At 35.0% G+C, this 27,912-nt stretch overlaps 1 protein-coding gene across 2 annotated transcripts in view; it reads right to left on the bottom strand.

The window, feature by feature from the left end:
• Positions 1-27,912, bottom strand: part of ADCY3 (adenylate cyclase 3) — a 330,548-nt gene that overhangs the window by 29,705 nt on the left and 272,931 nt on the right. For both annotated transcript variants that reach the window (XM_073673855.1, XM_073673853.1), the window contains exons 14-17: positions 25,125-25,206; positions 24,710-24,868; positions 24,465-24,611; positions 24,059-24,175 (exon numbers count right to left, since the gene is read on the bottom strand). In XM_073673855.1, coding sequence (XP_073529956.1) covers positions 24,059-24,175; positions 24,465-24,611; positions 24,710-24,868; positions 25,125-25,206 — 505 coding nt within the window. The remainder of the gene's footprint in view (positions 1-24,058; positions 24,176-24,464; positions 24,612-24,709; positions 24,869-25,124; positions 25,207-27,912) is intronic.

The following is a 27,912-nucleotide window of genomic DNA, read 5'->3' as shown; positions in this document are numbered from 1 at the left end:
AGTATTATAGTAGTTATATTCTTGTATATAGGGAGCAGTATTATAGTAGTCATATTCTTGTACATAGGGAGCAGTATTATAGTAGTTATATTCTTGTACATAGGGGGCAGTATTATAGTAGTTATATTCTTGTACATAAGGGCAGTATTATAGTAGTTATATTCTTGTACATAGGAGCAGTATTATAGTAGTTATATTCTTGTACATAGGAACAGTATTATAGTAGTTATATTCTTGTACATAGGGAGCAGTATTATAGTAGTTATATTCTTGTACATAGGGGCAGTATTATAGTAGTTATATTCTTGTACATAGGGGCAGTATTATAGTAGTTATATTCTTGTACATAGGAGCAGTATTATAGTAGTTATATTCTTGTATATAGGAGCAGTATTATAGTACTTATATTCTTGTATATAGGGGCAGTATTATAGTAGCTATATTCTTGTACATAGGAGCAGTATTATAGTAGTTATATTCTTGTATATAGGGGCAGTATTATAGTAGTTATATTCTTGTACATTGGAGCAGTATTATAGTAGTTATATTCTTGTACATAGGGGGCAGTATTATAGTAGTTATATTCTTGTACATTGGAGCAGTATTATAGTAGTTATATTCTTGTACATAGGGGGCAGTATTATAGTAGTTATATTCTTGTACATAGGAGCAGTATTATAGTAGTTATATTCTTGTACATAGGGAGCAGTATTATAGTAGTTATATTCTTGTACATAGGGGCAGTATTATAGTAGTTATATTCTTGTACATAGGGGGCAGTATTATAGTAGTTATACTCTTTTACATTGGAGCAGTATTATAGTAGTTATATTTTTGTACATAGGGGCAGTATTATAGTAGTTATATTCTTGTACATTGGAGCAGTATTATAGTAGTTATATTCTTGTACATTGGAGCAGTATTATAGTAGTTATATTCTTGTACATAGGAGCAGTATTATAGTAGTTATATTCCTGTACATAGGGAGCAGTATTATAGTAGTTATATTCTTGTACATAGGGGCAGTATTATAGTAGTTATATTCTTGTACATAGGAGCAGTATTATAGTAGTTATATTCTTGTACATAGGAGCAGTATTATAGTAGTTATACTCTTTTACATTGGAGCAGTACTATAGTAGTTATATTCTTGTACATAGGGGCAGTATTATAGTAGTTATATTCTTGTACATTGGAGCAGTATTATAGTAGTTATATTCTTGTACATTGGAGCAGTATTATAGTAGTTATATTCTTGTACATAGGAGCAGTATTATAGTAGTTATATTCCTGTACATAGGGGGCAGTATTATAGTAGTTATATTCTTGTACATAGGGGCAGTATTATAGTAGTTATATTCTTGTATATAGGAGCAGTATTATAGTAGTTATATTCTTGTACAAAGGAGCAGTATTATAGTAGTTATATTCCTGTACATAGGGAGCAGTATTATAGTAGTTATATTCTTGTACATAGGAGCAGTATTATAGTAGTTATATTCTTGTACATAGGGGGCAGTATTATAGTAGTTATATTCTTGTATATAGGGGCAGTATTATAGTAGTTATATTCTTGTACATAGGAGCAGTATTATAGTAGTTATATTCTTGTTTATAGGGGCAGTATTATAGTAGTTATATTCTTGTACATAGGAGCAGTATTATAGTAGTTATATTCTTGTACATAGGAGGCAGTATTATAGTAGTTATATTCTTGTATATACGGGCAGTATTATAGTAGTTATATTCTTGTATATAGGGGCAGTATTATAGTAGTTATATTCTTGTACATAGGAGCAGTATTATAGTAGTTATATTCTTGTACATAGGAGCAGTATTATAGTAGTTATATTCTTGTATATAGGGGCAGTATTATAGTAGTTATATTCTTGTACATAGGGGGCAGTATTATAGTAGTTATATTCCTGTACATAGGGGGCAGTATTATAGTAGTTATATTCTTGTATATAGGGGCAGTATTATAGTAGTTATAATCTTGTACATAGGAGCAGTATTATAGTAGTTATATTCTTGTACATAGGGGGCAGTATTATAGTAGTTATATTCTTGTACATAGGAGCAGTATTATAGTAGTTATATTCTTGTACATAGGAGCAGTATTATAGTAGTTATATTCTTGTACATAGGGGGCAGTATTATAGTAGTTATATTCTAGTACATGGGAGCAGCATTATAGTAGTTATATTCTAGTACATAGGAGCAGTATTATAGTAGTTATATTCTTGTACATAGGGGCAATATTATAGTAGTTATATTCTTGTACATAGGGACAGTATTATAGTAGTTATATTCTTGTACATAGGGGGCAGTATTATAGTAGTTATATTCTTGTACATTGGAGCAGTATTATAGTAGTTATATTCTTGTATATAGGAGCAGTATTATAGTAGTTATATTCTTGTACATTGGAGCAGTATTATAGTAGTTATATTCTTGTACATAGGGGGCAGTATTATAGTAGTTATATTCTTGTACACAGGGGGCAGTATTATAGTAGTTATATTCTTGTATATAGGAGCAGTATTATAGTAGTTATATTCTTGTACATAGGAGCAGTATTATAGTAGTTATATTCCTGTACATAGGGAGCAGTATTATAGTAGTTATATTCTTGTACATAGGAGCAGTATTATAGTAGTTGTATTCTTGTACATAGGAGCAGTATTATAGTAGTTATATTCTTGTACATAGGGGCAGTATTATAGTAGTTATATTCTTGTACATAGGGGGCAGTATTATAGTAGTTATACTCTTGTACATTGGAGCAGAATTATAGTAGATATATTCTTGTACATAGGGGCAGTATTATAGTAGTAATATTCTTGTACATTGGAGCAGTATTATAGTAGTTATATTCTTGTACATAGGGGGCAGTATTATAGTAGTTATATTCTTGTATATAGGAGCAGTATTATAGTAGTTATATTCTTGTATATAGGAGCAGTATTATAGTAGTTATATTCCTGTACATAGGGAGCAGTATTATAGTAGTTATATTCTTGTACATAGGGGGCTGTATTATAGTATTTATATTCTTGTACATAGGGGCAGTATTATAGTAGTTATATTCTTGTACATAGGGAGCAGTATTATAGTAGTTATATTCTTGTACATAGTGGGCAGTATTATAGTAGTTATATTCTTGTACATAGGGGGCAGTATTATAGTAGTTATATTCTTGTAGATAGGGGGCAGCATTATATTAGTTATATTCTTGTACATAGGAGCAGTATTATAGTAGTTATATTCTAGTACATAGGGGGCAGTATTATAGTAGTTATATTCTTGTACATAGGGGGCAGTATTATAGTAGTTATATTCTATTACATAGGGGGCAGTATTATAGTAGTTATATTCTTGTCCATAGGACCAATATTATAGTAGTTATATTCTTGTACATAGGAGCAGTATTATAGTAGTTATATTCTTGTACATAGGAGCAGTATTATAGTAGTTATATTCTTGTATATAGGGGGCAGTATTATAGTAGTTATATTCGTGTACATAGGAGCAGTATTATAGTAGTTATATTCTTGTATATAGGGGCAGTATTATAGTAGTTATATTCTTGTACATAGGAGCAGTATTATAGTAGTTATATTCCTGTACATAGGGAGCAGTATTATAGTAGTTATATTCTTGTACATAGGAGCAGTATTATAGTAGTTGTATTCTTGTACATAGGGAGCAGTATTATAGTAGTTATATTCTTGTACATAGGAGCAGTATTATAGTAGTTACATTCTTGTACATAGGGAGCAGTATTATAGCAGTTATATTCTTGTACATAGGGGCAGTATTATAGTAGTTATATTCTTGTACATAGGGGGCAGTATTATAGTAGTTATACTCTTGTACATTGGAGCAGAATTATAGTAGATATATTCTTGTACATAGGGGCAGTATTATAGTAGTAATATTCTTGTACATTGGAGCAGTATTATAGTAGTTATATTCTTGTACATAGGGGGCAGTATTATAGTAGTTATATTCTTGTATATAGGAGCAGTATTATAGTAGTTATATTCTTGTACATAGGAGCAGTATTATAGTAGTTATATTCCTGTACATAGGGAGCAGTATTATAGTAGTTATATTCTTGTACATAGGGGGCTGTATTATAGTATTTATATTCTTGTACATAGGGGCAGTATTATAGTAGTTATATTCTTGTACATAGGGAGCAGTATTATAGTAGTTATATTCTTGTACATAGTGGGCAGTATTATAGTAGTTATATTCTTGTACATAGGGGGCAGTATTATAGTAGTTATATTCTTGTAGATAGGGGGCAGCATTATATTAGTTATATTCTTGTACATAGGAGCAGTATTATAGTAGTTATATTCTAGTACATAGGGGGCAGTATTATAGTAGTTATATTCTTGTACATAGGGGGCAGTATTATAGTAGTTATATTCTATTACATAGGGGGCAGTATTATAGTAGTTATATTCTTGTCCATAGGACCAATATTATAGTAGTTATATTCTTGTACATAGGAGCAGTATTATAGTAGTTATATTCTTGTACATAGGAGCAGTATTATAGTAGTTATATTCTTGTATATAGGGGGCAGTATTATAGTAGTTATATTCGTGTACATAGGAGCAGTATTATAGTAGTTATATTCTTGTATATAGGGGCAGTATTATAGTAGTTATATTCTTGTACATAGGAGCAGTATTATAGTAGTTATATTTTTGTACATAGGAGCAGTATTATAGTAGTTATATTCTTGTACATAGGAGCAGTATTATAGTAGTTATATTCTTGTATATAGGGGCAGTATTATAGTAGTTATATTCTTGTACATAGGGGCAGTATTATAGTAGTTATATTCTTGTATATAGGGGCAGTATTATAGTAGTTATAATTTTGTACATAGGAGCAGTATTATAGTAGTTATATTCTTGTACATAGGAGCAGTATTATAGTAGTTATATTTTTGTACATAGGAGCAGTATTATAGTAGTTATATTCTTGTACATTGGAGCAGAATTATAGTAGATATATTCTTGTACATAGGGGCAGTATTATAGTAGTAATATTCTTGTACATTGGAGCAGTATTATAGTAGTTATATTCTTGTACATAGGGGGCAGTATTATAGTAGTTATATTCTTGTATATAGGAGCAGTATTATAGTAGTTATATTCTTGTACATAGGAGCAGTATTATAGTAGTTATATTCCTGTACATAGGGAGCAGTATTATAGTAGTTATATTCTTGTACATAGGGGGCTGTATTATAGTATTTATATTCTTGTACATAGGGGCAGTATTATAGTAGTTATATTCTTGTACATAGGGAGCAGTATTATAGTAGTTATATTCTTGTACATAGTGGGCAGTATTATAGTAGTTATATTCTTGTACATAGGGGGCAGTATTATAGTAGTTATATTCTTGTAGATAGGGGGCAGCATTATATTAGTTATATTCTTGTACATAGGAGCAGTATTATAGTAGTTATATTCTAGTACATAGGGGGCAGTATTATAGTAGTTATATTCTTGTACATAGGGGGCAGTATTATAGTAGTTATATTCTATTACATAGGGGGCAGTATTATAGTAGTTATATTCTTGTCCATAGGACCAATATTATAGTAGTTATATTCTTGTACATAGGAGCAGTATTATAGTAGTTATATTCTTGTACATAGGAGCAGTATTATAGTAGTTATATTCTTGTATATAGGGGCAGTATTATAGTAGTTATATTCGTGTACATAGGAGCAGTATTATAGTAGTTATATTCTTGTATATAGGGGCAGTATTATAGTAGTTATATTCTTGTACATAGGAGCAGTATTATAGTAGTTATATTTTTGTACATAGGAGCAGTATTATAGTAGTTATATTCTTGTACATAGGAGCAGTATTATAGTAGTTATATTCTTGTATATAGGGGCAGTATTATAGTAGTTATATTCTTGTACATAGGGGCAGTATTATAGTAGTTATATTCTTGTATATAGGGGCAGTATTATAGTAGTTATAATCTTGTACATAGGAGCAGTATTATAGTAGTTATATTCTTGTACATAGGGGGCAGTATTATAGTAGTTATATTCTTGTACATAGGAGCAGTATTATAGTAGTTATATTCTTGTACATAGGAGCAGTATTATAGTAGTTATATTCTTGTACATAGGGGGCAGTATTATAGTAGTTATATTCTAGTACATGGGAGCAGTATTATAGTAGTTATATTCTAGTACATAGGAGCAGTATTATAGTAGTTATATTCTTGTACATAGGGGCAGTATTATAGTAGTTATATTGTTGTATATAGGGAGCAGTATTATAGTAGTTATATTCTTATACATAGGAGCAGTATTATAGCAGTTATATTCTTGTACATGGGAGCAGTATTATAGTAGTTATATTCTTGTATATAGGAGCAGTATTATAGTAGTTATATTCTTGTACATAGGGACAGTATTATAGTAGTTATATTCTTGTACATAGGAGCAGTATTATAGTAGTTATATTCTTGTATATAGGGAGCAGTATTATAGTAGTTATATTCTTATACATAGGAGCAGTATTATAGTAGTAATATTCTTGTACATGGGAGCAGTATTATAGTAGTTATATTCTTGTATATAGGAGCAGTATTATAGTAGTTATATTCTTGTACATAGGGACAGTATTATAGTAGTTATATTCTTGTACATAGGAGCAGTATTATAGTAGTTATATTCTTGTATATAGGGGGCAGTATTATAGTAGTTATATTCTTGTACATAGGGGCAGTATTATAGTAGTTATATTCTTGTATATAGGGGCAGTATTATAGTAGTTATATTCTTGTACATAGGGGGCAGTATTATAGTAGTTATATTCTTGTACATAGGAACAGTATTATAGTAGTTATATTCTTGTATATAGGGGCAGTATTATAGTAGTTATATTCTTGTACATAGGAGCAGTATTATAGTAGTTATATTCTTGTACATAGGGGGCAGTATTATAGTAGTTATATTCTTGTACATAGGGGCAGTATTATAGTAGTTATATTCTTGTACATAGGAGCAGTATTATAGTAGTTATATTCTTGTACATAGGGGGCAGTATTATAGTAGTTATATTCTTGTATATAGGGGCAGTATTATAGTAGTTATATTCTTGTACATAGGAGCAGTATTATAGTAGTTATATTCTTGTACATAGGGGGCAGTATTATAGTAGTTATATTCTTGTATATAGGGGCAGTATTATAGTAGTTATATTCTTGTACATAGGAGCAGTATTATAGTAGTTATATTCTTGTACATAGGGGGCAGTATTATAGTAGTTATATTCTTGTTTATAGGAGCAGTATTATAGTAGTTATATTCTTGTACATAGGGGGCAGTATTATAGTAGTTATATTCTAGTACATGGGAGCAGTATTATAGTAGTTATATTCTAGTACATAGGAGCAGTATTATAGTAGTTATATTCTTGTACATAGGGGCAGTATTATAGTAGTTATATTCTTGTACATAGGGACAGTATTATAGTAGTTATATTCTTGTACATAGGAGCAGTATTATAGTAGTTATATTCTTGTACATAGGGGGCAGTATTATAGTAGTTATATTCTTGTACATAGGGGCAGTATTATAGTAGTTATATTCTTGTATATAGGGGCAGTATTATAGTAGTTATATTCATGTACATAGGAGCAGTATTATAGTAGTCATATTCTTGTATATAGGGGCAGTATTATAGTAGTTATATTCTTGGACATAGGAGCAGTATTATAGTAGTTATATTCTTGTATATAGGGGCAGTATTATAGTAGTTATATTCTTGTACATAGGAGCAGTATTATAGTAGTTATATTCTTGTACATAGGAGGCAGTATTATAGTAGTTATATTCTTGTATATAGGGGCAGTATTATAGTAGTTATATTCTTGTATTTAGGGGCAGTATTATAGTAGTTATATTCTTGTACATAGGAGCAGTATTATAGTAGTTATATTATTGTACATAGGAGCAGTATTATAGTAGTTATATTCTTGTATATAGGGGCAGTATTATAGTAGTTATATTCTTGTACATAAGGGGCAGTATTATAGTAGTTATATTCTTGTATATAGGGGCAGTATTATAGTAGTTATAATCTTGTACATAGGAGCAGTATTATAGTAGTTATATTCTTGTACATAGGGGGCAGTATTATAGTAGTTATATTCTTGTACATAGGGGCAGTATTATAGTAGTTATATTCTTGTATATAGGGGCAGTATTATAGTAGTTATATTCTTGGACATAGGAGCAGTATTATAATAGTTATATTCTTGTATATAGGGGCAGTATTATAGTAGTTATATTCATGTACATAGGAGCAGTATTATAGCAGTTATATTCTTGTATATAGGGGCAGTATTATAGTAGTTATATTCTTGTATATAGGGGCAGTATTATAGTAGTTATATTCTTGTACATAGGGGCAGTATTATAGTAGTTATATTCTTGTACATAGGGGCAGTATTATAGTAGTTATATTCATGTACATAGGGGCAGTATTATAGTAGTTATATTCTTGTATATAGGGGCAGTATTATAGTAGTTATATTCTTGTACATAGGGGCAGTATTATAGTAGTTATATTCATGTACATAGGAGCAGTATTATAGTAGTTATATTCTTGTATATAGGGGCAGTATTATAGTAGTTATATTCTTGGACATAGGAGCAGTATTATAGTAGTTATATTCTTGTATATAGGGGCAGTATTATAGTAGTTATATTCTTGTACATAGGGGGCAGTATTATAGTAGTTATATTCTTGTACATAGGGGCAGTATTATAGTAGTTATATTCTTGTACATAGGGACAGTATTATAGTAGTTATATTCTTGTACATAGGAGCAGTATTATAGTAGTTATATTCTTGTACATAGGGGGCAGTATTATCGTAGTTATATTCTTGTACATAGGGGCAGTATTATAGTAGTTATATTCTTGTATATAGGGGCAGTATTATAGTAGTTATATTCATGTACATAGGAGCAGTATTATAGTAGTTATATTCTTGTATATAGGGGCAGTATTATAGTAGTTATATTCTTGGACATAGGAGCAGTATTATAGTAGTTATATTCTTGTATATAGGGGCAGTATTATAGTAGTTATATTCTTGTACATAGGAGCAGTATTATAGTAGTTATATTCTTGTACATAGGAGGCAGTATTATAGTAGTTATATTCTTGTATATAGGGGCAGTATTATAGTAGTTATATTCTTGTATTTAGGGGCAGTATTATAGTAGTTATATTCTTGTACATAGGAGCAGTATTATAGTAGTTATATTATTGTACATAGGAGCAGTATTATAGTAGTTATATTCTTGTATATAGGGGCAGTATTATAGTAGTTATATTCTTGTACATAGGGAGCAGTATTATAGTAGTTATATTCTTGTATATAGGGGCAGTATTATAGTAGTTATAATCTTGTACATAGGAGCAGTATTATAGTAGTTATATTCTTGTACATAGGGGGCAGTATTATAGTAGTTATATTCTTGTACATAGGGGCAGTATTATAGTAGTTATATTCTTGTATATAGGGGCAGTATTATAGTAGTTATATTCTTGGACATAGGAGCAGTATTATAGTAGTTATATTCTTGTATATAGGGGCAGTATTATAGTAGTTATATTCATGTACATAGGAGCAGTATTATAGCAGTTATATTCTTGTATATAGGGGCAGTATTATAGTAGTTATATTCTTGTATATAGGGGCAGTATTATAGTAGTTATATTCTTGTACATAGGGGCAGTATTATAGTAGTTATATTCTTGTACATAGGGGCAGTATTATAGTAGTTATATTCATGTACATAGGGGCAGTATTATAGTAGTTATATTCTTGTACATAGGGGCAGTATTATAGTAGTTATATTCTTGTACATAGGGGGCAGTATTATAGTAGTTATATTCTTGTACATAGGGGGCAGTATTATAGTAGTTATATTCTTGTATATAGGGGCAGTATTATAGTAGTTATATTCTTGTACATAGGAGCAGTATTATAGTAGTTATATTCTTGTACATAGGGGGCAGTATTATAGTAGTTATATTCTTGTATATAGGGGCAGTATTATAGTAGTTATATTCTTGTATATAGGGGCAGTATTATAGTAGTTATATTCTTGTACATAGGGGGCAGTATTATAGTAGTTATATTCTTGTACATAGGGGGCAGTATTATAGTAGTTATATTCTTGTACATAGGGGCAGTATTATAGCAGTTATATTCTTGTACATAGGAACAGTATTATAGTAGTTATATAACTATATCAGCAGGCGGAGGCATGGCTTCTGACCCAGGTGGAGGGGAGGGGAGCTGGGCCGATGATCCAGGGAAAGCCCCTGGTCTGTAGTCTGGCCTGCAGCCTGCACCTGATGGTAATGGAAAGCTGGAGATGGTGGCTGGTGAGTCTTCTAAACCTGCTTGTTATGTTGGAGGATTAAATGCTAAAGTTACAAGGCAAAGTATATTTAAGCTGGAATTGCATATCAGCAAACTAAAAGAAGAAATTAAGAAAGAGACTGATCCTAAGGTAAAACTGATGAAGTGCGAGTGTCTGGATGATTGCAGCCGAGAGCTGCTGATCAGGAAAGAAAAACTGGAGAAAGGTTTAATCTCTGTGCCCAGAAAGGAGACTTGGGCTAAAGAGAAAAAAAAAGGATCCAGAGCCCAGACTGTGAGCAGAAAATGCTTTATTGGGAATAAGGACATTAAATATAAAACTGTGTACAGCATTGTGGAGCAAGGAAGCCCAGTGAGAAATGCAGCGCTGATATCAGGGGCACAATGTGAGGGGTCCGAGACACCAGAAAGTGCTGCAGAGGAAAGTGTGCCAGCAAACGAGGGGTTAACTGCAGTGACCTCTGTATGCAGCAATGAAGTGAGCTCAGCTGCTGAGAGTGAGAAAGAAAGTGCACCCTGTACCGATACTGTGAGTGAGACCCCCCTCAGCGCTGTGAGTGAGACCCCGCTCACTGGTGCTAGTGAATGTCTGTCTGCAACAGATAATACAAATATTATAATGGACTCTGAACCATCCATGTCAGTGAATAGAGACAATACTGTGCAGCAATCAGTGGTGATGGACTCTATGTCATGTATGTCAGTGGATGGAGACCACACTGCAGTGGTAATGGACTCTGAGCCCTCCATGTCAGCGGATGGAGACCACACTGCAGTGGTAATGGACTCTGAACCCTCCATGTCAGTGAATAGAGACAATACTGTGCAACCATCAGTAGTAGATCTGGGTGTTGTTGCAGCACAGTCAGGTGTCAGTAATCATGGAGCTAGGGAGAGCTCCAGCACTAATCCTCCAGCAGCGGTGGAGATCTCCAGCACTGATCCACCTGTGGCTGGTGAAAGCTCCGGCACTGACCCATCTGCGGCTGGTGAAAGCTCCGGCACTGACCCATCTGCTGACCATCAGTTCAGGAGACTGTTCTCTAATGTCACCAGACCAGTGAACCCCCCGCCTCAGAGGAGAAACGCAGTCAGGATAAAATACACAGGACCAGAGGAGAACATCCCATCCAGAATTTACATTGGGAAAGTTCTCCTAAAAGACTTCATGAAGTTCAATGCGTCTGAGGTCTACGCTCTGATCCATATCCCATCCAGCAGGATCTATGACATCAGCTTTAAGCTCCAGTGCGATCTGGATTTGTTCTGGAACATCTATAATGACACCAGAGAAGATGAGATCTGGGATCACCTCCATTGTATCCAGCTGTCTAAGCCGCAGGAGATAACGGCCACTGTCCTGTTCCAGTCTGAGGTGGTGGCGGTGGCGGATCTGCAGCACTGGCTGAACCGGCAGTGCATAGTGAGAAGTCATCCCGACAAGATCTATGATGAGGAGCAGATATGGAATGGAGGATATACACTGAAAATCCAGCTGATACAAGAGAGCGGTGTGACCAGACATCTGCCGCACTCCTTCTACCTGGGCTCAGAGAGGGGGATCTGCTACTACCCTGGTCAGCCACGTCTGTGCCATAGATGTGGGGGCCGGCATCTCGCCATAAACTGCTCTCGTATCACATGCTCATTATGTGGACAGTCAGGTCATACAAAGGACAAATGCACAGGAGCTGTCATCTGTAATCTGTGCTCAGAACCAGGGCATACGTTCCGGGACTGCCGGCATGCAGAACATAATAAATATAATGGCCAGACCTCCTCAGAAGTTATTCAGGAAGATGTCACCAGAGGTTCTGATGTCCCAGAAGCTGGTATGGATGAGGACAGAAGTCACAGTATCAGTGAACCTGCTCCAGAGTCTGAGGTACTAACGGATGCTGCACTACTAGGACCACCAGCCACTGAAGAACCACCTAAAGGCCCACCAGCCACTAAAGAAAGACCTAAACCGCCATCAGCCAATATAATAAGACCTAAGCTTCGATCAGCCACTAAAGTAGGGCCTAAAACGCCAGTTGTTAAAGAGAGGCCTAAGGTGTCCAGAAAGCCTGTCACCAAACCAACCAAACATCAGCCCAGTACATCTGTGGAAGCAGTTAGTCCGCCTGCACTGTCCAGTGTGGATGAGGAAGGCTTTGTGACCGTAAAAAGAAAAAATGCATCTGTGGATCCCACCAGAAAAGTCACAACAGTACAGAAAACCTCTGAGCCTCCAGTGCTGGCGATAAGTCCTGGACGTTACAATGTGCTGGGAGAAGACCAAGATGAAGAGTCACAAATGGAGCAAAGTCCTTCATGCGTCCTCGAAAACGTCTCTGATGAGGGGGATCCTGACCCTCCCGTGTCCACAAAGAGATGGGGCACTACAGGTGACAGCAGTGGAAGGAGGAAGAAGACCAAAAAGTCTAAGTGATCAGGATGCGGCTGAGAATAAACTCCATTAATGTGAACAGTGTGAGGACTGTGAGCCGGCGGCAGGCGATTTACCAGCGTTTGTCTGACGAGAGATCTGACGTCTTCTTCTTGCAGGAGACGTATTTGAAGAGCAATGCTCATGTGTATGCAGCCAAGAGAGACTGGAGACTTGGGCCGTCATACTGGTCCTTCGGTCTGGAGAGAAATGACGGTGTGGGGGTCCTCTTTAATACCATGAATGTCCAGGTGGACAGAGTCCTGGAGATCTGTCCGGGTCGCTGTCTGATGCTGGACTTTACATTGGACTCCATCCATTATAGAGCGATAAACATTTATGTTCCGCAGACCAGGAAAGAGCGGAGGGAACTATTTGACCACATGAAACCATATTGCTTTACATCTAAAGTATTTATATTGTGTGGGGACTTTAATAATGTGTCCTGTAATGTGGACAGATCCAGCAGTCATAAGCAACTAAGATATGATGAGACGTTCCTTAATAATATAGTCCAGCAGGCCCACCTAGTAGACCCCTATGGGTCTCATCATACCAGTAAGATGTACACTTACCATAAGGGTGGTAATGCCAGTAGGATAGACCGGGTGTATATAAAGAGGGAGGTGAGATGCTCTCAGTACAGGATCAGCCCCCTGGAGTATTCGGACCATTGTATGGTGAATGTGACGCTGGATCTGGCCCAAGCTGTGGTCTGTGGAAAGGGGTACTGGAAGGTGAACAGCTCTGTGGTCCAAGATCCTCGGTTCAGAGAGGCCTTCACCACATTCTATAATGAACGTAGGACCACCCAGTGTATGTGTGATGACACAGCTGAGTGGTGGGAGATCATGAAGAGTGACATCAAGCAGTTTATTATACGAGCAGCCAGGAGACGTAGTAATATGGATTATATGAGATACACAGCCCTGAGACTGCACCTCAGCCGGCTATACAGCAGGATGAATGGTGGTGAGGAGGTGGACGGACGGAGCGTCAGCCATATAAAGCAGCGGATGAGGGAGCTGCAGTACGATCGCCTCAAGTCTCTCAAGGCGGAGGGACAGTTTGATAGTTGGGGCGTCCATAACCCAGATCCCTTTATTGCCTGTAAGAACAGGGTTAGTAAGAAGCTGATCACTGGCTTGTTAGATGAGAATGGGGTGGAGCAGTCAGAGCCGGAGAAAGTCAACAGGATCATTGGGGATTATTATAGAGATCTGTATAAAGGGGCTCATATTAATAAGGATGACATTAAAGCTTATCTGAAGGGGGTGTCCCTACCAACGTTAGACCTGGTGCAGGCAGATAGTATGGCCGATCCCATAACTGAGGATGAGGTGAAGAGGAGCATTGACTCCTTAAAGGCCAACAAGAGCCCAGGACTGGACGGCCTGACCAGCGAGTTTTACAAAGAGTTCAGGGACTTGTTGGCTCCGGACCTGGTGCAGGTCTATAATGATTGCCTCTCTGCAGGGAAGCTCCTACAGTCCCAGTATAGATCTGTTCTGGTTCTCTTAGCAAAGAAGGGAAATCTAAAAGATGTAAAGAACTGGCGTCCACTGTCTTTGCTAAACACTGACTATAAAATCCTGGCCAAGATCTTGTATTATCGGCTGAGTGAGGTGGCGAGTGAGCTGATCATCGCCAACCAGACGTGTGGTGTGAAGGGTCGGACGATAGAGGACTCATTGCTGCTGGTGAGAGAAGCTGTGACGTACATTAAGAAGCACAATGTGGGGGCGTATATTGTGGGCTTAGACCAGAGTAAAGCCTTTGATAGAGTCCATCATGACTACCTGTACCAGGTGTTGTTACACTATGGCCTCCTGGTGCGGTTTGTGCAGTGGCTGCAGGTTCTGTATAAGGAGGCTGTAAGCCTGCCGCTGATTAATGGTCACTTGGCTGAGCCCTTCAGGATCATGTCAGGGGTGAGGCAGGGCTGTCCTCTCAGCCCATTGTTGTATGTCTTTAGTCTGGATCCTTTCCTCAGAAAAGTGCAGGATCATAGAGGTTTCACAGGGCTGAGGTGTTGCCTGCAGAGTACAGTGGAGGATGTAAAGTTCTGCGCCTATGCGGATGACGTGTCGGCGGTGGTGTCTTCTAGAGAAGACTGTACGGCTCTACAGCAGGAGATGACAGCCTTCTCCAATGTGTCTAACTCCTCTGTGAACATGGAGAAGAGCGAGGCGTTGTGGTTGGGGGGTGACAGTGATGTCTTCTCTGTGCCCTTCAGAACAGTTCAGGGTCAGATAAAGATTTTGGGAGTAGTGTTTGGAGCTGTAGATGATGGGAAGGTGAACTGGGAGGAGAAGCTGGTGGTGTGTGAGCCGAAGGTGCAGAGCTGGAGACACTGGAAGCTGACGTATCTGGAGAAGGTCCGCCTGCTGAAGACCTTCCTGCTCCCGCTCTTCCTCTATATCAGTGTGGTGTTCCCTGTGCCCGATGTGTTACTCCCCAGACTTACCAATGTCTTCTTTCACTTCTTGTGGGGTAACAGAGTGAATGTGGTCAGGAGAAACATTGTCTATCTCCCCCATAAGGAGGGTGGTCTCTCCATGCCCTGTCCTGAGCTCTTCTTTAATCTCATGTTTCTTATGAAGAATTTCTCTTTTTGTAAGAATTCAGAGAAGACGCCATGGTCTTGTTTGTTTAAGAGCCAGATCCAGCAGTTTGTGTCCGTGTGGTCGGTAGGGGACCCCATCAAGAGAATCTCAGGCCGACTAAAGAATAATGTTTCTTGGTATGGTGTCCATGTAATAAGTAAGGTTATTAGATGGAGGATCCTGTATGAGGACGTCAGGCAGCTCAGTAGGAAGGAGTTGTATAAGAACGTGCTGTCATCTCACTTTAGTGTCCATGTTCAATTGAGGGGCGCCCCAAGTCTAGATGTAAAACAGGCTGCAAAAAACGTACTAGATCCCAGAGTTCCCCCTCATATGAGAGACGTGGCGTGGCTGGGGCTCCATGGTAAGATGTACGTCAGAGATAACCTAAAGTGCAGGAATGTATCAGACAGATCCTGTCCTAGAGAAGAGTGCCCCCATATACAGGAGACTATGGAGCATCTGCTGCTAGAGTGTCCCCGTATACAGGAGACTATGGAGCATCTGCTTCTAGAGTGTCCCTTCAGTATGCAGGTATGGGAGTGTGTGTCCTTGTCCCTAAAGTTACCGCACCTGGTGGGACAGTCGTATGGTCAGCTGCTGTACGGAGACTTCCAACCTGAGCTCAGGGCGTATAACCGAAGCTCACTATATGTAATAAATGTGGTGACCATCTATCATCTGTGGTGCGCACGGTGCTGCCTGCTCATCAATAAGGAGGTCCTGTCCTGTGATAGTGTCAGGTATAAGATCCTGGAAAGTCTCAAGTCAGTGTATAAGAAGGACATAAAGATTAACTCAGGTAATGTGAACTGGAGGAACTTTCATGTGGCGGGATTTATCAACGTTATCTAATATTATTGTGTAAGTGATGTAACAACACAGTATTTATTTTCTTTAATATTTATTATTTTGTGATTTTAATGTAATTATTCTGTAATATTTGGTTGTCAGTTTTAAATAAAAAGATCATTATAGTAGTTATACTCTTGTACATAGCGGTTACAGTATTATAGTAGTTATATTCTTGTACATAGGGGCAGTATTATAGTAGTTATATTCTTGTACATAGGGGGACAGTATTATAGTAGTTATATTCTTGTACATAGGGGCAGTATTATAGTAGTTATATTCTTGTACATAGGGGCAGTATTATAGTAGTTATATTCTTGTACATAGGGGCAGTATTATAGTAGTTATATTCTTGTACATAGGGGCAGTATTATAGTAGTTATATTCATGTACATAGGGGCAGTATTATAGTAGTTATATTCTTGTATATAGGGGCAGTATTATAGTAGTTATATTCTTGTATATAGGAGCAGTATTATAGTAGTTATATTCTTGTACATAGGAGCAGTATTATAGTAGTTATATTCTTGTACATAGGGGCAGTATTATAGTAGTTATATTCTTGTACATAGGGGGCAGTATTATAGTAGTTATATTCATGTACATAGGAGCAGTATTATAGTAGTTATATTCTTGTATATAGGGGCAGTATTATAGTAGTTATATTCTTGTACATAGGGGGCAGTATTATAGTAGTTATATTCTTGTATATAGGGGCAGTATTATAGTAGTTATATTCTTGTACATAGGGGGCAGTATTATAGTAGTTATATTCTTGTATATAGGGGCAGTATTATAGTAGTTATATTCTTGTACATAGGAGCAGTATTATAGTAGTTATATTCTTGTACATAGGGGGCAGTATTATAGTAGTTATATTCTAGTACATGGGAGCAGTATTATAGTAGTTATATTCTAGTACATAGGAGCAGTATTATAGTAGTTATATTCTTGTACATAGGGGCAGTATTATAGTAGTTATATTGTTGTATATAGGGAGCAGTATTATAGTAGTTATATTCTTATACATAGGAGCAGTATTATAGTAGTTATATTCTTGTACATGGGAGCAGTATTATAGTAGTTATATTCTTGTACATAGGAGCAGTATTATAGTAGTTATATTCTTGTATATAGGGGGCAGTATTATAGTAGTTATATTCTTGTACATAGGGGCAGTATTATAGTAGTTATATTCTTGTATATAGGGGCAGTATTATATTAGTTATATTCTTGTACATAGGGGGCAGTATTATAGTAGTTATATTCTTGTACATAGGAACAGTATTATAGTAGTTATATTCTTGTATATAGGGGCAGTATTATAGTAGTTATATTCTTGTACATAGGAGCAGTATTATAGTAGTTATATTCTTGTACATAGGGGGCAGTATTATAGTAGTTATATTCTTGTACATAGGGGCAGTATTATAGTAGTTATATTCTTGTACATAGGAGCAGTATTATAGTAGTTATATTTTTGTACATAGGGGGCAGTATTATAGTAGTTATATTCTTGTATATAGGGGCAGTATTATAGTAGTTATATTCTTGTACATAGGAGCAGTATTATAGTAGTTATATTCTTGTACATAGGGGGCAGTATTATAGTAGTTATATTCTTGTATATAGGGGCAGTATTATAGTAGTTATATTCTTGTACATAGGAGCAGTATTATAGTAGTTATATTCTTGTACATAGGGGGCAGTATTATAGTAGTTATATTCTTGTATATAGGAGCAGTATTATAGTAGTTATACTCTTGTACATAGGGGGCAGTATTATAGTAGTTATATTCTAGTACATGGGAGCAGTATTATAGTAGTTATATTCTAGTACATAGGAGCAGTATTATAGTAGTTATATTCTTGTACATAGGGGCAGTATTATAGTAGTTATATTCTTGTACATAGGGACAGTATTATAGTAGTTATATTCTTGTACATAGGAGCAGTATTATAGTAGTTATATTCTTGTACATAGGGGGCAGTATTATAGTAGTTATATTCTTGTACATAGGGGCAGTATTATAGTAGTTATATTCTTGTATATAGGGGCAGTATTATAGTAGTTATATTCATGTACATAGGAGCAGTATTATAGTAGTTATATTCTTGTATATAGGGGCAGTATTATAGTAGTTATATTCTTGGACATAGGAGCAGTATTATAGTAGTTATATTCTTGTATATAGGGGCAGTATTATAGTAGTTATATTCTTGTACATAGGAGCAGTATTATAGTAGTTATATTCTTGTACATAGGAGCAGTATTATAGTAGTTATATTCTTGTATATAGGGGCAGTATTATAGTAGTTATATTCTTGTACATAGGGGGCAGTATTATAGTAGTTATATTCTTGTATATAGGGGCAGTATTATAGTAGTTATAATCTTGTACATAGGAGCAGTATTATAGTAGTTATATTCTTGTACATAGGGGGCAGTATTATAGTAGTTATATTCTTGTACATAGGGGCAGTATTATAGTAGTTATATTCTTGTATATAGGGGCAGTATTATAGTAGTTATATTCTTGGACATAGGAGCAGTATTATAGTAGTTATATTCTTGTATATAGGGGCAGTATTATAGTAGTTATATTCATGTACATAGGAGCAGTATTATAGCAGTTATATTCTTGTATATAGGGGCAGTATTATAGTAGTTATATTCTTGTATATAGGGGCAGTAATATAGTAGTTATATTCTTGTAGATAGGGGCAGTATTATAGTAGTTATATTCTTGTACATAGGGGCAGTATTATAGTAGTTATATTCATGTACATAGGGGCAGTATTATAGTAGTTATATTCTTGTATATAGGGGCAGTATTATAGTAGTTATATTCTTGTACATAGGGGCAGTATTATAGTAGTTATATTCATGTACATAGGAGCAGTATTATAGTAGTTATATTCTTGTATATAGGGGCAGTATTATAGTAGTTATATTCTTGGACATAGGAGCAGTATTATAGTAGTTATATTCTTGTATATAGGGGCAGTATTATAGTAGTTATATTCTTGTACATAGGGGGCAGTATTATAGTAGTTATATTCTTGTATATAGGGGCAGTATTATAGTAGTTATATTCTTGTACATAGGAGCAGTATTATAGTAGTTATATTCTTGTACATAGGGGGCAGTATTATAGTAGTTATATTCTTGTATATAGGGGCAGTATTATAGTAGTTATATTCTTGTATATAGGGGCAGTATTATAGTAGTTATATTCTTGTACATAGGGGGCAGTATTATAGTAGTTATATTCTTGTGCATAGGGGGCAGTATTATAGTAGTTATATTCTTGTACATAGGGGCAGTATTATAGCAGTTATATTCTTGTACATAGGAACAGTATTATAGTAGTTATATTATTGTACATAGGAGCAGTATTATAGTAGTTATATTCTTGTACATAGGAGCAGTATTATAGTAGTTATATTCTTGTACATAGGGACAGTATTATAGTAGTTATATTCTTGTACATAGGGGCAGTATTATAGTAGTTATATTCTTGTATATAGGGGCAGTATTATAGTAGTTATATTCATGTACATAGGAGCAGTATTATAGTAGTTATATTCTTGTATATAGGGGCAGTATTATAGTAGTTATATTCTTGGACATAGGAGCAGTATTATAGCAGTTATATTCTTGTATATAGGGGCAGTATTATAGTAGTTATATTCTTGTATTTAGGGGCAGTATTATAGTAGTTATATTCTTGTACATAGGAGCAGTATTATAGTAGTTATATTCTTGTACATAGGAGCAGTATTATAGTAGTTATATTCTTGTATATAGGGGCAGTATTATAGTAGTTATATTCTTGTACATAGGGGGCAGTATTATAGTAGTTATATTCTTGTATATAGGGGCAGTATTATAGTAGTTATAATCTTGTACATAGGAGCAGTATTATAGTAGTTATATTCTTGTACATAGGGGGCAGTATTATAGTAGTTATATTCTTGTACATAGGGGCAGTATTATAGTAGTTATATTCTTGTATATAGGGGCAGTATTATAGTAGTTATATTCTTGTACATAGGGACAGTATTATAGTAGTTATATTCTTGTACATAGGGGCAGTATTATAGTAGTTATATTCTTGTATATAGGGGCAGTATTATAGTAGTTATATTCATGTACATAGGAGCAGTATTATAGTAGTTATATTCTTGTATATAGGGGCAGTATTATAGTAGTTATATTCTTGGACATAGGAGCAGTATTATAGTAGTTATATTCTTGTATATAGGGGCAGTATTATAGTAGTTATATTCTTGTACATAGGAGCAGTATTATAGTAGTTATATTCTTGTACATAGGAGGCAGTATTATAGTAGTTATATTCTTGTATATAGGGGCAGTATTATAGTAGTTATATTCTTGTATTTAGGGGCAGTATTATAGTAGTTATATTCTTGTACATAGGAGCAGTATTATAGTAGTTATATTCTTGTACATAGGAGCAGTATTATAGTAGTTATATTCTTGTATATAGGGGCAGTATTATAGTAGTTATATTCTTGTACATAGGGGGCAGTATTATAGTAGTTATATTCTTGTATATAGGGGCAGTATTATAGTAGTTATAATCTTGTACATAGGAGCAGTATTATAGTAGTTATATTCTTGTACATAGGGGGCAGTATTATAGTAGTTATATTCTTGTACATAGGGGCAGTATTATAGTAGTTATATTCTTGTATATAGGGGCAGTATTATAGTAGTTATATTCTTGGACATAGGAGCAGTATTATAGTAGTTATATTCTTGTATATAGGGGCAGTATTATAGTAGTTATATTCATGTACATAGGAGCAGTATTATAGCAGTTATATTCTTGTATATAGGGGCAGTATTATAGTAGTTATATTCTTGTATATAGGGGCAGTATTATAGTAGTTATATTCTTGTAGATAGGGGCAGTATTATAGTAGTTATATTCTTGTACATAGGGGCAGTATTATAGTAGTTATATTCATGTACATAGGGGCAGTATTATAGTAGTTATATTCTTGTATATAGGGGCAGTATTATAGTAGTTATATTCTTGTACATAGGGGCAGTATTATAGTAGTTATATTCATGTACATAGGAGCAGTATTATAGTAGTTATATTCTTGTATATAGGGGCAGTATTATAGTAGTTATATTCTTGGACATAGGAGCAGTATTATAGTAGTTATATTCTTGTATATAGGGGCAGTATTATAGTAGTTATATTCTTGTACATAGGGGGCAGTATTATAGTAGTTATATTCTTGTATATAGGGGCAGTATTATAGTAGTTATATTCTTGTACATAGGAGCAGTATTATAGTAGTTATATTCTTGTACATAGGGGGCAGTATTATAGTAGTTATATTCTTGTATATAGGGGCAGTATTATAGCAGTTATATTCTTGTATATAGGGGCAGTATTATAGTAGTTATATTCTTGTACATAGGGGGCAGTATTATAGTAGTTATATTCTTGTACATAGGGGGCAGTATTATAGTAGTTATATTCTTGTACATAGGGGCAGTATTATAGCAGTTATATTCTTGTACATAGGAACAGTATTATAGTAGTTATATTATTGTACATAGGAGCAGTATTATAGTAGTTATATTCTTGTACATAGGAGCAGTATTATAGTAGTTATATTCTTGTACATAGGGACAGTATTATAGTAGTTATATTCTTGTACATAGGGGCAGTATTATAGTAGTTATACTCTTGTACATAGGGGTTACAGTATTATAGTAGTTATATTCTTGTACATAGGGGCAGTATTATAGTAGTTATATTCTTGTACATAGGGGCAGTATTATAGTAGTTATATTCTTGTACATAGGGGCAGTATTATAGTAGTTATATTCATGTACATAGGGGCAGTATTATAGTAGTTATATTCTTGTATATAGGGGCAGTATTATAGTAGTTATATTCTTGTACATAGGGGCAGTATTATAGTAGTTATATTCATGTACATATGAGCAGTATTATAGTAGTTATATTCTTGTATATAGGGGCAGTATTATAGTAGTTATATTCTTGTACATAGGGGGACAGTATTATAGTAGTTATATTCTTGTACATAGGGGCAGTATTATAGTAGTTATATTCTTGTACATAGGGGGACAGTATTATAGTAGTTATATTCTTGTACATAGGAGCAGTATTATAGTAGTTATATTCTTGTACATGGGGCAGTATTATAGTAGTTATATTCTTGTACATAGGGGCAGTATTATAGTAGTTATATTCTTGTACATAGGGGGACAGTATTATAGTAGTTATATTCTTGTACATAGGGGCAGTATTATAGTAGTTATATTCTTGTACATAGGAGCAGTATTATAGTAGTTATATTCTTGTACATAGGAGCAGTATTATAGTAGTTATATTCTTGTACATAGGGGCAGTATTATAGTAGTTATATTCTTGTACATAGGAGCAGTATTATAGTAGTTATATTCTTGTACATAAGGGGCAGTATTATAGTAGTTATATTCTTGTACATAGGGGCAGTATTATAGTAGTTATCTTCTTGTACATAGGAGCAGTATTATAGTAGTTATATTCTTGTACATAGGGGGCAGTATTATAGCAGTTATATTCTTGTACATAGGGGGCAGTATTATAGTAGCTATATTCTTGTACATAGTAGCAGTATTATAGTAGTTATATTCTTGTACATAGGAGCAGTATTATAGTAGTTATATTCTTGTACATAGGAGCAGTATTATAGTAGTTATATTGTTGTATATAGGGGCAGTATTATAGTAGTTATATTCTTGTACATAGGAGCAGTATTATAGTAGTTATATTCTTGTACATAGGGAGCAGTATTATAGCAGTTATATTCCTGTACATAGGGGGCAGTGTTATAGTAGTTATATTCTTGTACATAGGGGGCAGTATTATATTAGTTATATTCTTGTACATAGGGGGCAGTATTATAGTAGTTATATTCCTGTACATAGGAGCAGTATTATAGTAGTTATATTCTTGTACATAGGGGCAGTATTATAGTAGTTGTATTCTTGTACATAGGAGCAGTGTTATAGTAGTTACATTCTAGTACATATGGGCAGTATTATAGTAGTTATATTCTTGTACATAGGGGGCAGTATTATATTAGTTATATTCTTGTACATAGGGGGCAATATTATAGTAGTTATATTCTTGTACATAGGAGCAGTATTATAATAGCTATATTCTTGTATAGAGGAGCAGTATTATAGTAGTTATATTCTTGTACATAGGAGCAGTATTATAGTAGTTATATTCTTGTACATAGGAGCAGTATTATAGCAGTTATATTCTTGTATATAGGAGCAGTATTATAGTAGTTATATTCTTGTACATAGGGGGCAGTATTATAGTAGTTATATTCTTGTACATAGGAGCAGTATTATAGTAGTTATATTCTTGTACATAGGAGCAGTATTATAGCAGTTATATTCTTGTATATAGGAGCAGTATTATAGTAGTTATATTCTTGTACATAGGGGGCAGTATTATAGTAGTTATATTCTTGTACATAGGAGCAGTATTATAGTAGTTATATTCTTGTACATAGGGGGCAGTATTATAGTAGTTATATTCTTGTACATAGGGGGCAGTATTATAGTAGTTATATTCTTGCACATATGGGCCGTATTATAATAGTTAAATGACATTTTAAGACACAGGGCAACCAACCTTGATAGTGTTGTAGCCATTCGTGTTGGAGTCTGGAGTGACTCCGGATGCAGCCATGTAAGTGCTTCCTATGGTTTTAATCTTCGTGATACATCGAAACTGGGGCTCATCCAACAACTTAAAAAAAAAGAAAGAAATAGATATGACATTGCAGCATGTCTTGTTGTTTTAGACATCATCTGACTGCGTCCATCCTTATAATAGGTGAATCTTATCAATGTGACCCAAAATGGGTTCTGAGGAAACACGTAGATGGACCACTCTTTTTTAATGATGTGAAACACGTAAATGGACTACTCTTTCTTAATGATGTCACTAGTCCAAGTCCTGTTGCTTACGGCACTCTTAGTCCTTCATTTGTCCTCTTTGTTAATGACTGTTCTCAGTCTACAAGTAAGTAACTTACAGCGTCAAAATCTGAGATGATCTCATTGAGGAACCTGAGACACTCGATCCCTCCATTGTTGATACTTTCTTCTGTATAAAAGTCAGAGAAGTTTGGGATAGAAGCGAACATCACTCCAATCTCATCGTAAGATTGACTGTACAGTTCCTGAGTAACAGGGAAAAAATACAGATCAGCTGAACATCACATAATTAGCACGGTAACGAGCTTCCATGGTACTTTGAGTCTATCTTCTCACTTTTTACCTCATCTCTCTTTTTGGAGCCCAGAAAATGTCGAGCTACGTGCTCAGGTAACATGTTGGTGACCAGAGCCTCATTCCACCGCCTCATGTCATAGACTTTCTCCTTCTGGTCATGTACATCAATTTTCCATAAAAACAGGGTTCTGGCTAACTTCTCCACCTAGAAGAGAAAGCTACGACTTACGGTTGACCTTTCACAATTGTCAATAGATCTAGACAATTTTGGTGGGATGTTCTAACAATGAGTCACGTGGACCTGTGTTCCCTTTTTCCAGGAACTCCCCTAGGGAAACATATGCAATTGAGATATTTTATAGACTTGTCTGGTGGAAGACTTATTTTTCTGCATAGTGTGGGTGGCAGGAGAAAGAAGCACAATGTGTCCATCTTCAGAATAAATGATTAAAACAACTTACATGTCGGGCAAAGTAATAGAAACTGAGCATCATGATGAAGATCATCACTGTCATGGAATATTTGGAAGGAACCAGATAAGCACTGTAGAAAAAAAGAATGCTATGTAAATTTTAAGAAGAATATAAATTCAGTCTGCAAATCACATAGAATTTATTGATCAATGTAATATGTGACAATGTAATATTTCAATGTGAGATTAATTAATTTAATTCTGCAGCATCACATTAATTCATATTGAGATGGTTTCAAATAGTATTGTGACTTTTAATGACATCTCATATTTCAAAATAGATACAATTTTATATGATGTTCCAGTGTGGATTATATAGGGGAGGTGTTTCACATTAGAGGGTACATCGAAGATGTTTTAGTACAGAAGGGGGTATATACGATGTTTAAGTGTGGAGGATATATAGATGATGTGTCAGAATAGAGAATACATCAAAGATGTTTTACTATAGAAGGGGCTATACACAATGTTTAAGTGTGGAGGATACATAGATGATGTGTCAGAATAGAGAATACATCAAAGATGTTTTACTATAGAAGGGGCTATACACAATGTTTAAGTGTGGAGGATATATAGATGATGTGTCAGAATAGAGAATACATCAAAGATGTTTTACTATAGAAGGGGCTATACACAATGTTTAAGTGTGGAGGATACATAGATGATGTGTCAGAATAGAGAATACATCAAAGATGTTTTACTATAGAAGGGGGTATATACGATGTTTAAGTGTGGAGGATATATAGATGATGTGTCAGAATAGAGAATACATCAAAGATGTTTTATTATAGAAGGGGCTATACACGATGTTTAAGTGTGGAGGATACATAGATGATGTGTCAGAATAGAGAATACATCGAAGATGTTTTACTATAGAAGGGGCTATACACGATGTTTAAGTGTGGAGGATACATAGATGATGTGTCAGAATAGAGAATACATCAAAGATGTTTTACTATAGAAGGGGCTATACACAATGTTTAAGTGTGGAGGATACATAGATGATGTGTCAGAATAGAGAATACATCAAAGATGTTTTACTATAGAAGGGGCTATACACGATGTTTAAGTGTGGAGGATATATAGATGATGTGTCAGAATAGAGAATACATCAAAGATGTTTTACTATAGAAGGGGCTATACACAATGTTTAAGTGTGGAGGATACATAGATGATGTGTCAGAATAGAGAATACATCAAAGATGTTTTACTATAGAAGGGGCTATACACAATGTTTAAGTGTGGAGGATACATAGATGATGTGTCAGAATAGAGAATACATCGAAGATGTTATACTATAGAAGGGGGTATATACGATGTTTAAAGGGGTATTCCCATCTCCAAGATCATATCCCAATATGTAGTAGGTGTAATAATAATAATATTAGCAAATATCTCCAATTAGAAATGTAGTATAGTATTTTTGATTCGCTATGCCACTTACCTCATGTGCAGGCAATACAGGACCTTAGGTATCCACGGTTACGACCACTAGCAGCTAGCTAACTAACTGTCACTTTATCAGTGGACATAACCATGGATACCTAAGGTCCTGCAATGCCTGCACATAAGGAAAGAGACATAGCAAAGCAGAAAAACTATACCACATTTCTAATTGGAGATATTTGCTAATATTATTATTATTATTACATCTACTACATATTGGGATAGGATCTTGGAGATGGGAATACCCCTTTAAGTGTGGGGGATATATAGATGATGTTTCACAATAGAGAATACATCGAAGATGTTTCAGTATAAAAGGGGGTATATACCATGTTTAAGTGTGGAGGATATATAGATGATGTTTCAGATTAGAGAGTATATTGAAGATGTTTCAGTATAGAAGGGGGTATATACCATGTTTAAGTGTGGAGGATATATAGATGATGTTTCAGATTAGAGAGTATATTGAAGATGTTTCAGTATAGAAGGGGGTATATACCATGTTTAAGTGTGGAGGATATATAGATGATTCAGAATAAGAAATATATCGAAGATATTTCAGTATGGAGGAGGATATGCAGATGCTGTTACAGTGTGCTAGATATATAGAAGTTTTGCCAGTGTAGAGGATATAGAGACGCTGTTCCAGTGGTGAGAAAAAATAGACATTGTTTCAGTATGGAGGATACATAAATGATGTTCCGTTTTGAAAGAAACATATCATGGAACTGATACATCAAAGTGTTTACGCCAAAAAACTGGAGTAAAAAAAACTTTGATTAGTCACAAAATTATTGTCCAACCCAGAGTTTTGCAAACATTTTGCGACTTTTGGTGTTTTCACACTAATTTCAAGCAGTTCCGCCAAATTGGGCGGAGCTAGGGAGAAACCGACGCATGTCTACGCCTGCCTGTCAATTTTATGTAAAGTGGTGGCATTTCTTACGCCAGAAATGTTACTCCAGTCCCTGACTATTAACATTTCAGGCGAGGCGCACGCCACTGATAAGATGCAAAGAATTCATTAAGTGTCATGCAGTCTCTTAATGAATCCGGCACATCTTATTTCAGCACAACCCTCATTAACACTGACATAGCACACGCCGGTCTTACTGAATCGGGGTCTATGTTCCAGTGTTGAAAAAATATACACTGTGTGCTTATTAGGCAATTTGTATTTTTGATGATAATTTTATTATTGAACATCTCCAGTTCTGTCATCAGTCTAAAAGGTTAATAAAAAGTCACAGTGCGGTTTTGTTTTAGGAGACTATCTCTGTGTACAGAATTGTTATGTAACGAAATGAAAAATGTAAATTTTCCATCTCAAT

The sequence above is a fragment of the Phyllobates terribilis genome, unplaced genomic scaffold (genome assembly GCF_046119375.1).
Source record: "Phyllobates terribilis strain yellow unplaced genomic scaffold, ASM4611937v1 Scaffold_3__8_contigs__length_932513732, whole genome shotgun sequence".
Lineage (NCBI taxonomy): Eukaryota > Metazoa > Chordata > Amphibia > Anura > Dendrobatidae > Phyllobates > Phyllobates terribilis.
This window is presented reverse-complemented; position numbering and strand designations above follow the sequence as displayed.